This window comes from Hypanus sabinus, chromosome 12, assembly GCF_030144855.1.
Source record: "Hypanus sabinus isolate sHypSab1 chromosome 12, sHypSab1.hap1, whole genome shotgun sequence".
Taxonomy (NCBI): Eukaryota; Metazoa; Chordata; class Chondrichthyes; order Myliobatiformes; family Dasyatidae; genus Hypanus; species Hypanus sabinus.
This window is the reverse complement of record NC_082717.1, coordinates 65,993,565-66,007,022: the sequence shown is the minus strand read 5'-3', so window position 1 is coordinate 66,007,022 and position 13,458 is coordinate 65,993,565. Positions and strand designations below refer to the sequence as shown.

At 48.1% G+C, this 13,458-nt stretch overlaps 1 protein-coding gene across 2 annotated transcripts in view; it reads right to left on the bottom strand.

The window, feature by feature from the left end:
- Nucleotides 1-13,458, bottom strand: part of ugp2b (UDP-glucose pyrophosphorylase 2b) — an 87,284-nt gene that overhangs the window by 17,373 nt on the left and 56,453 nt on the right. For both annotated transcript variants that reach the window (XM_059986137.1, XM_059986136.1), the window contains exon 4: nt 1,332-1,517. In XM_059986137.1, coding sequence (XP_059842120.1) covers nt 1,332-1,517 — 186 coding nt within the window. The remainder of the gene's footprint in view (nt 1-1,331; nt 1,518-13,458) is intronic.

The window sequence follows — 13,458 nt, the reverse complement described above, 5'->3', positions numbered from 1 at the left end:
TTCACAGCAAAAGGAAAATGGATAGAAGGAAAAATGGTATAATGAGGTTGAGGCATTTGGAAAGAAATTTGATGTACAAAACCTATGCAGCTGGTTCATTCACCAATGGTGTGCCTACGTAATGGGTTGCAACAGAGATCTAAAACTATTAAGGAGGCCATCAGAATCAGAGGGAGGAATATGGTCCCCTGAATGACCCTTCATGCCAAAACAACTATCCATAGTTATTTTACAATTACCTGAAAACCGAGCCTTTATTTATATTTTTAAGTAGTATTTAGAATACAGAAAGCAGTCAAGAGCAGATCACTGGTTAGCAATGCTTCTACAATGATTTCAGTACCCATGCTTATGGCCTGATCTTATCTCCATGTAGTCTTTTGTCTTCTACCTCACTGCTCCCCCAGCTTCATTTTGTAAACTACAAACCCTCCACTCTTGCCCAAGTTCTGAGCAAGATCCCTGATCCAAACAGACCCAGCTGTGTAGCAAAAAACGCACAATAGTGTCTCTTGCACCTCAGGCAACTAATGTGGTTCAGCACAAGCCCCCAAATCCTCAAAACCTTCTACAGGGGCACCACTGAGAGCCTCCTGACTGGCTGTATCACCACTTGGTATGGGAACCCCACCAACCTCGGGCACTAGGCACTGCAGAGAGTGGTATGGATAGCCCAGCGTATCTGTGGATGTGAACTTCCCTCCATTGAGGTCATTTACAGCAGCAGGTGCGCAGAGAAGGCCTGGAAGATCTTCACGGACACCAGTCACCCCAACCTTAAACTACTTCAGCTGCTTCCGTCTGGCAACCTGTACCGCAGCATTAAAGCCAGGACCAACAGGCTATGGGACAGCTTCTTTCTACAAACCATTAGACTTTTAAATTCATATGTTTTTACATTGATACAGTCATAATGCCAAGATCTTTTATTCTCTCACACTGTGGGACAGATGTAAGATTTAAATAAATAATTTCTTTCCACAGATGCTGATTGATTGGCTAAGTTCTTTCAGTATTTCAGTTTTAGATTCCAGTATTTGCAGTTCTATCTGTTAGTCATCATTCTCACAGGAACTCGAGCACCAACCATTCTTTCAGTATCTAGCCAGGCAGCCAGCTTGACTGTTATCCGAATGCACGATACCATGATCAACTGTATTCTCTACTTCGGCAACAGTTCAAGTCTGTATAGCTTGTGCTTTCATTAGAGAAGCCCAAATTAATTTTATGTGGCCAGGTACAATACAACAACATTCCACCAATTAGAAAAAGTCAATAGCAAAATTACATGACAGTTGAACACATTCTAGATCAGAACAATTTGTTCTTACCTCTATCTGCAGTACTGTGAGGTCCAGGAACGTATTCTCATTACGTACGCTAATCAGGCTTTTGGGCCCTTTGCAACCCATGCTAGTGCCAAGTCCTCCATTCAACTTCACCACTACCAGTTTACTTAAAAGCGAAGCTATATCATCTGGCAATCCTCGGGCCTGTATTTTATCATACGACTGAATCTGTAAGTAGAATTGAAATTTTAAAGAAATGCAACCATCACTATTCATTCAAAATTCAATGTCACCTGATAAATTATAGCAAAATATTTTACTTGAGCACTTCTGTGGCTCTTTATTTAGGATTAAACTCCTGTTACAAATTACAAATGCTCTAAAGGGGAGGAACTGAAGTTCAACTGTCAAAAAATTCAACAAGCTAATGATGAAGGATAAGGCAATAGAGCAGAATAGCCAAATAGCAATATTAATTATGTCAGGTAGGGACAGAACAAACAAACATAAGATTGCAGTCTAAGTTTTTTTTGGGGGGGAGCAAAAATAACATAAGGCTTCTTATCAGAATGTGTACAGCATTCAAAACAAGACAGAATTGATGGTACTGTAGCGGTGTGCTACAAACAGCGCTAAAATTACGACACGGAGTCGGTAACTGCAGTCGAAGGAAAAACTTTATTCGAAAACTTCAGCCTCACTTTTAAGCCTCTGTCAACCGGCCCCCCATGGCGAAGAGGCTCCAAAGCTCTGTGCTCGCAAACCCCCGTAGGCTATCTAATTGTGAGTCGGTTCGCATACGCTAGGAAAAGAGCCGCCACATAACCCCCCCCCAGAACCGGCGATACACCCCCCAATGTCCACAGCCTGGGCCAGAACCTGCTTGGGAGGTCGGCCTCTGCGCCGAGGCGCCGGAAACTCGGCCGGTTGCGCCAGGTCCACATGGGCCGGCTTGAGGCGGTCCACCGTGAAAACCTCCTCCTTCCCCCCAACGTCCAGCACGAACGTGGACCCGTTGTTCCGGAGCACCGTAAACGGCCCCTCGTATGGCCGCTGCAGCGGTGGCCGATGCCCGCCCCTTCGTACAAACACAAACTTACAGTTCCGTAGGTCTTTGGGTACGCAGGTCGGGTGCCGCCCATGCTGTGAAGTGGGTATGGGGGCCAGGTTACCGAGCTTCTCGCGAAGTCTGCCCAGGACTGCAGCGGGTTCTTCCTCTTGCCCCCTCGGGGCTGGTAGGAACTCCCCGGGGACGGCCAGGGGCGCGCCGTATACCAACTCGGCCGACGAGGCGTGCAGGTCGTCCTTGGGCGCTGTGCGGATGCCGAGAAGGACCCAGGGAAGCTCGTCCGCCCAGTTGGCTCCTCGCAGGCGGGCCATGAGGGCCGACTTCAGGTGACGGTGGAAACGCTCCACTAGCCCGTTCGACTGTGGGTGGTAGGCAGTGGTGTGGTGCAGCTGAGTCCCCAAAAGGCTGGCCATAGCTGACCACAGGCTGGAGGTGAACTGGGCGCCTCTGTCGGAGGTAATGTGGGCTGGTACACCAAAGCGGGATATCCAGGTGGCGATCAGGGCTCGGGCGCAAGATTCGGAGGTGGTGTCGGTGAGCGGGACCGCCTCTGGCCATCTTGTGAACCGGTCCACGATAGTCAGGAGGTAACGCGCTCCGCGCGACACTGGCAGGGGGCCCACGATATCCACATGAATGTGGTCGAAACGCCGGTGGGCGGGATGGAACTGCTGCGGTGGGGCTTTGGTGTGCCGCTGAACCTTGGCCGTCTGGCAGTGCATGCACGTCCTGGCCCATTCACTGACCTGTTTGCGGAGTCCGTGCCAAACGAACCTGCTGGAAACCATCCGGACAGTTGTCCGGATGGAGGGATGCGCCAAGTTATGAATGGAGTCGAAAACACGTCGCCGCCAGGCTGCGGGGACGACCGGACGGGGCTGGTTGGTGGCGACGTCACAGAGTAGGGTCCTCTCACCTGGGCCCACGGGGAAGTCCTGGAGCTGCAAACCAGAGACTGCAGTCCTGTAACTCGGAATCTCCTCATCCACCTGCTGTGCCTCTGCCAGTGCCTCAAAGTCTACCCCTTGGGAAAGGGCATGAACGGTAGGGCGAGAGAGCGCATCCGCCACGACATTGTCCTTACCCGAGACGTGCCGGACATCCGTTGTGTATTCAGAGATGTAGGACAGGTGGCGTTGCTGGCGGGATGACCAGGGGTCGGATGCTTTCGTAAACGCAAAGGTAAGCGGTTTGTGGTCCGTGAACGCGGTGAAGGGCCGACCTTCTAGGAAGTACCTGAAATGCCGGATTGCCAGGTAGAGCGCCAACAGTTCCCGGTCAAAAGCACTGTACTTGAGCTCGGGTGGCCGCAGGTGTTTGCTGAAAAACGCCAGGGGTTGCCAGCGACCTGCGATGAGCTGCTCCAGCACCCCACCGACTGCCGTGTTTGATGCGTCCACTGTGAGGGCGGTAGGGGTGTCCATTCTGGGATGTACTAGCATTGCGGCGTCAGCCAAAGCTTCCTTCGTTTGAACGAAAGCGGCGGCGGACTCCTCGTCCCAGGTAATGTTCTTGCTCGGACCCGACATCAGGGCGAACAGGGGGCGCATGATCCGGGCAGCTGAAGGGAGGAAGCGGCGGTAGAAATTGACCATACCTACGAATTCCTGAAGGCCTTTGACCGTGGTGGGTCGGGGGAAGTGGCGGACCGCATCTACCTTAGCGGGCAGAGGGGTTGCCCCGTCTTTAGTAATCCTGTGGCCCAGGAAGTCAATGGTATCAAGTCCGAACTGGCATTTGGCAGGGTTAATTGTAAGACCGTACTCACTCAGTCGGGCGCAGAGTTGACGGAGGTGGGACAGATGCTCCTGACGACTGCCGCTGGCTATGAGGATGTCATCCAAATAGATGAACGCGAAGTCCAGGTCCCGTCCCACCGCGTCCATTAACCGCTGGAACGTCTGTGCGGCATTCTTCAGGCCGAACGGCATGCGGAGGAACTCGAAGAGGCCAAACGGGGTGATGAGAGCCGTCTTGGGGACGTCGTCAGGATGCATCGGGATTTGATGGTACCCTCGGACAAGGTCGACCTTGGAGAAGATCCGGGCGCCGTGCAGGTTTGCCGCAAAGTCCTGAATGTGCGGCACAGGGTAGCGGTCCGGTGTGGTAGCCTCGTTCAGCCTGCGGTAGTCGCCGCACGGTCTCCAGCCCCCCGTCGCTTTGGGCACCATGTGCAGGGGGAAAGCCCAGGGGCTGTCGGACCGCCGGATGATCCCCAATTCCTCCATTCTCTGGAACTCCTCCTTCGCCAGTCGGAGCTTGTCCGGGGGAAGCCGCCGAGCACGGGCATGGAGGGGTGGTCCCTGTGTCGGGATGTGGTGCTGTACGCCGTGCCTGGGCATGGCTGCTGTGAACTGCGGTGCCAGAACCGATGGGAACTCCGCCAGGACCCTGGTGAAGTCGTTGTCGGACAGCGTGATGGAGCCGAGGTGAGGGGCTGGCAACTGGGCCGCGCCCAGGGAGAACGTCTGAAAGGTCTCGGCGTGTACCAGTCTCTTCCTGGGCAGGTCAACCAGCAGGCTGTGAGCTCGCAAAAAATCCGCACCCAGAAGCGGTTGGGCTACGGCGGCCAGTGTGAAGTCCCACGTGAACTGGCTGGGGCCGAACTGTAGCTGCACCTGACGGGTGCCATAGGTCCTTACTGTGCTGCCATTCACGGCCCTCAGGGGGGGACCCGGTGCCCTGCTGCGAGTGTCGTAACTTGTCGGAGGTAAAACGCTGACCTCAGCCCCAGTATCGACCAGAAAGCGGCGTCCCGACCTGCTATCCCACACATACAGGAGGCTATCCCGATGGCCAGCCGCCGTAGCCATCAGCGGCGGCTGGCCCTGGCGTTTCCCGGGAACTTGCAGGGCGGGCGGCAACGGCGGGCTTCTGCGCCCCACCGCTGGTGGTAGAAGCACCAGTGGTCATTGGGCCGGGGGTTAGTGGGCTCTGCGGCCGGGCCTGGACTGGTTTGCTGCCGGGAGCGTGGCTGGGAGATCTGTGCGATGGACGCCCCGCTCACCTTTTTGGCGTTCCACAGCAAGTCCGCCCGGGCTGCCACCTTCCGGGGGTCACTGAAATCCGCGTCGGACAGCAGCAGGCGTATGTCCTCGGGCAGCTGCTCCAGGAATGCCTGCTCAAACATGAGGCCTGTGTGTCCCTCGGCCAGAGACAACATCTCGTTCATTAAAGCCGATGGAGGTCTGTCTCCCAAGCCATCCAGGTGCAGTAAACGGGCAGCCCGCTCACGCCGTGAGAGTCCGAAAGTCCTGAGGAGCAGGGCTTTGAATTCCGTGTACTTGCCGTCTGCCGGGGGCGACTGTACGAACTCCGCGACCTGGGCAGCTGTGTCCTGGTCGAGGGAGCCCACCACGTAGTAGTAGCGGGTGTCTTCTGAGGTGATCCGGCGAACGTGGAATTGGGCTTCGGCTTGCTGGAACCATAGGTCCGGGCGCTGTGTCCAGAAACCCGGCAGTTTCAACGAAACCGCATGAACAGAGGCGGCGTCGGTCATTTCTGGTCCAAAAATCGTTTGGACCGTCGGGGTCACCAATTGTAGCGGTGTGCTACAAACAGCGCTAAAATTACGACACGGAGTCGGTAACTGCAGTCGAAGGAAAAACTTTATTCGAAAACTTCAGCCTCACTTTTAAGCCTCTGTCAACCGGCCCCCCATGGCGAAGAGGCTCCAAAGCTCTGTGCTCGCAAACCCCCGTAGGCTATCTAATTGTGAGTCGGTTCGCATACGCTAGGAAAAGAGCCGCCACAGTACAAATATAAATAAATGGAAATGATCGAATACCATTGTACTCAGTGTAAGTGCCCACAGATGAAAATTGAGTATTGATGCGTATTTAACTTAAAAGAGAAGGGCAAAACTGAATGGACAAACTGCCCTAATAATAAAGCATGGGATAAAAGGCATTAATAAAGAAAGGATAATTGCAAGGAAAATTAAGTGGATTCAGCTAAGGGCAAAGAAACAGCAAGTAGGAGTCATTGGTGGGAGTTGTGAGTTCCTTAACAGAAGTGGTAATGTTGTTCATGGTATATATAAAAAAAATCAGGAAATCAAGGACACATATGGTAACATGGGTAATAAAATAATTACAGGAATCTTATAGTCTGGACAAGTTAAATTAGCAATAGCAGCATGGAGAACAAATTCATAGAGTGTATACAAGATAGTTCTTCAGTATGATAATCTAGAAATCCAGCACAAAAACTTGTATTGTGCTAATGTAGTTAAGGGGCCTTAGGGAAGACAAATAATAATTAGAATAAATGGAACACACTATTGTTCAATTCAAAGCTATGATCTTAAATTTAAAGCATATACAGAAGTATAAGGCGCAAGCTAGCCATGGTAGATCTGATAACAATATGAAAACGTAGGGCAGTACATAAGCACTGACTCTAACATGCAAGGTATCAATGCTGTTTGCAAAAAAAAATCTTCCTCTCATCAGGTAATGCTTAGCTTCCTTTCTGGTTGAATAATCTCTGGAATGGTTAGCAAGGTCAATGTGGGAAACACAAATCTCTTCCACAGATGGTACCTGGGAGGACAGACAGTGCATATTTTGTGAAATGCAGCACTCCTTTTATGACTTATGCAAAGGTTCAGTTCTGCATGCTCATAACAAATTGCTTTGAGGTTCTCATTACTGTCCCAAATACTCTTTTACCAATGAGTGATTGTGGGAGTCAGTGGGCATATTATATTTCTCCAAGGAGGCATTGAGTAAATCCTCAAATCTTTTCCTGTCTGTAAGGTCATCTCTTCTCATGACAGAGTTCTGCATATTGTCTATTCAGAAATCTGCTGTAAGGCAATGTGAACCACATGGACTGTGAGAGGGAGCCAACTGAGTGTAATTAAGGCCTCAGTGCTGAAGAATGCCAACACTGATTCACATCCTTCCAGTGTATGGGATGATTGTGCAGAGAAAACCACAATGATAGTCTGCTCCCCACTGTTTTGAGGTGTATGCAGTCCAGGTGTTATAAGCACATATTAGTGGTCACCAACCTTTTTAAGCCCAAGATCCCCTACCTCGGCCTTAGTGAAAGGCAAGATCGACCTACTAAATTGTTTAGTCACATGCATGCACACTGAGCAGAAAAGACCGGAAGTAAAACCCCGCCCTCAACCCAGAAGTAGAAATAATGTATGTACACCAGGGGTCACCACCCTTATCTGCACCACGGACAGGTTTAATATTGACAATATTTTTGCAGACTGGCCAACAGGGGGAGGGGGGATATTAAACACGACTGGAATACAGCGATACTCAAAGCAGCTTTCCTTATGTCCAGACTATTCCGCAATTTAGTTTACGTGGCTCTCAGCACTTAGCTTCTGTCCCACTTGCTCATGTTTTTTCCACTGAAAACTCAGTGGGTTTGCCTTTAAGTGCAGGGTGCTTGGACTCAGGGTACCAAAGCAGTTTTAAGGGCTTCATTGCCTCATCAGACAGCCTCCGGGCCCGAACGCCAGCCTCCCGCCCACCCGCCACCAGACGCCTTGACCAGGTGGGGCTGGTCATGGGTGGGGTAAGAGGACAAGGTAAGGGCCGGAGGTTCCCGTGCCAGGGTCACAGCGGTCGCAGTCCAGAGAGACCGACAGAGCGAGGAGTGCGACAGAACACGTGCCCACCCCCCCACTGTAGAGACTATCGGCCGAGAAAAGCTTGTTTCAGCAGATCGCAGCGACGTAACTGCTCTGCTATTTATGAAACCCTGAGCCTGAATTAGGTCGTCTGTGAATATTTTAGCAGTGGATTCCCCATGAACATTCGGTGTGTTAAACAGGTCTAGAGGCAGCGCCCATGTCTGTGCTCCAGGCCAGTAGCAACGGCACTTCTTGCCAGCCATGAGGCAGCCAGTTACTCAAGGCCAACCAGTGATCCCTATCGCGCGACGGTATCACTGCGTTTAGGTGACTTATGACCTCACCTGCGTTCAAGTTCAACAGTGGTCATGACAGAGAATGAGGAAAGGTGCAACTGACTCATATTGTTTCATATTGCCAAATCATATCGTTTCCTCACGGCCTGGTGGTTGGGGACCACTGAAGTACACTATGTTGTTCGTGGCGGGAGAGCTATATGCATGCGCACTAGGCAGAAAGAACGGAACTAAAACCCTGCAACCCGTAAGCAATCTCTCAACAGTATTTGTGTATTTATTTTTCATTTTTTTCAGGATCTATTGGGAAAGTCTCAAAGATCGACCAGTCGATCACAATCGACGGGTTGGCGACCACCTGCATATATGATAGTTGACCATGAGTTTTGTGTGAAGTCTTAGGCCTTGATCTTCAATATCCTTTTCCTCAATTGACCAAAGGCTGTGCTAGCACAATGAAGACAGTGGAAATTTTCATCATTAATGTTTGCCTTTACTACCCAACTAGTAGCTTCCGAGATACGAAAAAGTCATATTTTACATATACTTCTTAGGTGCATTAACTCCTCTTAGCAGTCATTGTTGCTCAGAGCAAGCCAAAAGATTGGGTAAATTACAGCATTAGATAAAAGTGTAAATTACCAAGAAATAAAAACACATTACAGAAGCCACGGTAAATACATACAAACCCCATTTCCAGAAAAGTTGGGATATTTTCCAAAATACAATAAAAACAAAAATCTGTGATATGTTAATTCACATGAACCTTTATTTAATTGACAAAAGTACAAAGAAAAGATTTTCAGTAGTTTTACTGACCAACTTAATTGTATTTTGTAAATATACACAAGTTTAGAATTCGATGGCTGCAACACACTCAAAGGTTGGGACAGAGGCACGGTTACCATTGTGTTACATCACCTTTCCTTTTAATAACACTTTTTAATCATTTTGGAACTGAGGATACTAATTATAGTAGATTTGCAATTGGAAATTTTGTCCATTCTTGCTTGACATAAGACTTAAGCTGCTCAACAGTCCATGGTCTCCGTTGTCTGATTCTCCTCTTCATGATACACCATACATTTTTAATAGGAGATAGATCTGGACTGGCAGCAGGCCAGTCAAGCACACTCACTCTGTGTCTACAAAGCCACGCTATTGTAGCCCATGCAGAATGTGGTCTGGCATTGTCCTGCTGAAATAAGCCTGGACATCCCGGCAAGAGACGTCGCCTTGATGGCAACATATGTCTCTCTAAAATCCTAATATACGCCTCAGAGTCAATGGTACCTTCACATACATGCAACTCACCCATGCTGTGGGCACTGATGCACCCCCATACAACACAGATGCTGGTTTTTGCACCTTTCACTGATAACAATCAGGATGGTCGTTTTCATCTTTGGCACGGAGAACTTGACGCCTGTTTTTTCCGAAAATTAGCTGAAATGTGGACTCATCTGACCACAGCACACGGTTCCAGTCTTTCGGTCTATCTGAGATGAGCTCGGGCCCAGAGAACTCGCCGGCGTTTCTGCATAGAGTTGATCTATGGCTTCCTCCTTGTGTAATACAGTTTCAAGTTGCATTTCTGGATGCAGCGACGGACTATGTTAAATGACAATGGTTTTCCGAAGTACTCCCGAGCTCAGGTGGCTATAATTGTCACAGTAGCATGATGGTTTCTTAGGCAGTGCCGCCTGAGGGCTCGAAGATCATGTGCATTTAACAGTGGTTTCCGACCTTGCCCTTTAAGCACTGAGATGTCTCTGAATTCTCTGAATCTTTTCACAATATTATGTACTGGAGATGTTGAAAGACCTAAATTCTCTGCAGTCTTGCGTTGGGAAATGTTCCTTTTGAACTGGCTAACAATTCTCACGAATTTTGGCACAAAGGTGTGAGCCACGACCCATCCTTGCTTGCAAAGACTGAGCCGCTGATGGACGCTACTTTTATACCCAGTCATGGTACCTCACCTGCTACCAATTAGCCTGCTTGATGTGGAGTCTTCCAAACCGGTGTTACCTGAATATTCTGTGCACTTTTCAATCTTATTTTAACTCTGTCCCAACTTTTGTTGAGTGTGTTGCAGCCATCAAATTCTAAATTTGTGTATATTTACAAAATACAATTAAGTTGGTCAGTAAAACTATTGTAAATCTTGTCTTTGTACTTTTGTCAGCTAAATAAGGGTTCACGTGAATTAACATATCACAGATTTTTGTTTTTATTGCATTTTGGAAAATATCCCAACTTTTCTGGAAATGGGGTAAGAAAACAAACGGGTTCCCTTGTACAAGGCAAGGGATTTGGAGCTGATGTTTTTGTTGCATTTTGTGCTGGGTTGATGATCGTGTTGCCTTTCTTTTTTTGTGCAGGGGATGAGTTTGCTGTTTCTCTTTGAACTGTCTTCCACGGTTTTCTTTGTTTTGTGGCCATCAGGAACAAGATGGCGCCGGCATACATCAGCTATTCTCTGTAGACTGCAAAAAATTGAACCATTTTCCCTTAAATTTTCCCCTTTTGAATTCCTTTTGCTGCAATTTGCAGCATTTAAATATCCTTTTAACAACAGGCTATGAAATTACATGAAGTCATGAACAAAGCAGTTAAGGGTCAACGTCACAGCCGAAAATGTGGTAGAAGAGGTGGAATTCAAACCAAGCTGAAGCTTAGAAAGATGAGGCTTAGCATCTTGTGGTGAATGTGCAGTCACAGGAAAATTCAAGATCTCAGGGTAAGGCTGCTGTATCAGAGGCAGATCTCAAGTGTTTGTTGCACTGAAATTTAGTTAAGTGTGGATACTCCGAATGCAGTGATACAACCGAAGATTTTACGATTTTCAGAATGGATTGAACCGCGAATTCTGTTAAGGAAAAAGGTAGCAATGTGTGCTTTTTAGTCAATTCTCATTGGTGCACAGACGTTGGGAGTATGTCGACTTCTTGTTCCCCTGACTTAGAACAATTAACAATTAAATGTAGACCATTCTCTTTGCCTCAGGAGTTCTCGACCATGATCCTAAACACAGTTTATATAACAGCATAAGCCAATTATAAGCAACCACTCACAAAACTGCACGATTTGTCTGTAAGTAAGAAACAGCCCATCCCGACACATTTCAAATTATAGTTGGTGACTTTAAGCAGGCCTGCTTGAAGAAAACCCTGCTCAATAATCAGCAACACATTATCTGTTGTACCAGAGATCCCAATTTATGAGACCACTGCCACACTACGATAAGCAGTAACTAACGTTCCTTCCTGAGACGGGATTTTGTCAAGTCGGATCATTTGTCTGTACTCCTGCTACCTACATACAGAGCAAAACGACCATGGCTCCAGACAACGAAGAGGTGGTTGCAGGAAGCAGAGGAATAGTTACAGGATTCCCTTGAGACAGTGGACTGGGCCATGTTCAAGAACTTAACTGAGGACCTGAATGACGACAGCAGGGTCATTAGATTTTAGTGAAACAGCTGTGCTGAATGTCCCCATGAAATCGTTCAATGCTTTCCCCAGTCAGAAGTCCTAGATGAACAATGAAACCCAGAATCTGCTTGAATCTCCAGGCATTCATGTCTGGAGATCAAGAATGCTACAAGAAGTGCAGGTATGATCATCAGGTGCAGGTAAAAAGCCATCTCATGAGCAAAATTGAGATTCCTGACTAGACTGGAATCAATGAGGGATGCTCAACAGCTGTGGCAGGGTTTGAATGCCCTAACCTCTACAAAGTTAAAAACTCTGCCATAGAGGACAACAGGGTTTCACTTCCTTCTATGCTTGCTTTGATCACCAGAAGAGGGAGGAACCATTACATATACCCATGTCTCCCAATGACCCTTTGGTCTCGGTACCTGAAGATGATGTGTGGGCTACTTCAAGAGAGCATCCAGTCCAGATGGAGTACTTAGATGATTGCTGAAGACCTGTGCAGACCAACTGGCTGGTACGTTCACAGATATCTGCAACCTCTTGCTCTGGCAGTGTGTGGTACCCTCCTGGTTCAAGCAGGCTTCAATTGTACTGGTGCCCAAGAAGAGTGCTGTAACCTGTCTCAAGACTATTGCCTCATGGCACTTCCATCCATGGTAATAAAGTGTTTTAAGAGGCTGGTGCTGAAGCATATCAGCTCCTTTCTGAGTGGCAACTAGGATCCACTCCAATTCACCTAATGAAGCAATAGGTCTACAGCAGATGCTGTCTCACTGGCTCTTCACACAACCTTGGAACATTTAGACAGCAAAGATACATACATCAGGATGTTCTTTATAGATTGCAGCTCAGCATTCAGTATTAAAATCCCCTCAAAACTAATCAGTAAATTCCAAGACCTGGGCCTCAATACACCCCTTGTGCAATCGAATCCTGGACTTCCACACCTACAAACCCCCAGTCAGTTCGGATTGGCAAAAACATCTCCTCCACAATCTCCATCAACACAGCAGTACTGCAGGGATGTGTACTCAGCCCCCTCCCTGCTCTACTTGCTTTACACTCCAACACCACATACAAGCTTACTGATGACACCACTGTTGTGGCCTGTATCAAAAGTGGTGATGAATCAGCATACAAGAGTGAGTCTGAAAATTTGGCTGAATGGTGTATTAACAACAACCTCTCACTCAACGTTAGTAAGACTAAGGAACTGATTGTAGACTTCAGGAGAAGGAAGTAATCTTCCTTGAGTAATCCATGATCTAGTGATATTCAGAGTTGGAGAGGGTCAGTAATTTTAAATTCCTGGGTGTGACAATCTCAGAGGACCTCCTGGACCCATCATATAAATATAATTGCAAAGAAAGCACAACGGTGCCTCTACTTCCTCGGGAGTCTGCAGAGATTCAGCACTTCACCAAAAACCTTGGCAAACTTCTATAGATGTGTGGTGGAAAATAGACAATAGATGCAGGAGTAGGCCATTGGGGGGACGTCATGTGATGATGTAGGATCGAGATGCTGGAACCCAGCCCTCCCATAAAAAAGTCAATAAATTAATGTTTAACTGAAGAAAAGTTAGTCAATACTTTCTTAAGGTTACTTATAACCTACTCCGGATTGTTTTAAGCTATGCCTCATAAACAGAGGACGAAGAAAACTACTACCGCGAAGACAGCTCAAGTTGGAAACCAAGGCCTACTTCTACCAAAGAACCGCGGACTCAGGTACAATACATCACCGGCGAAACAGAACAGGA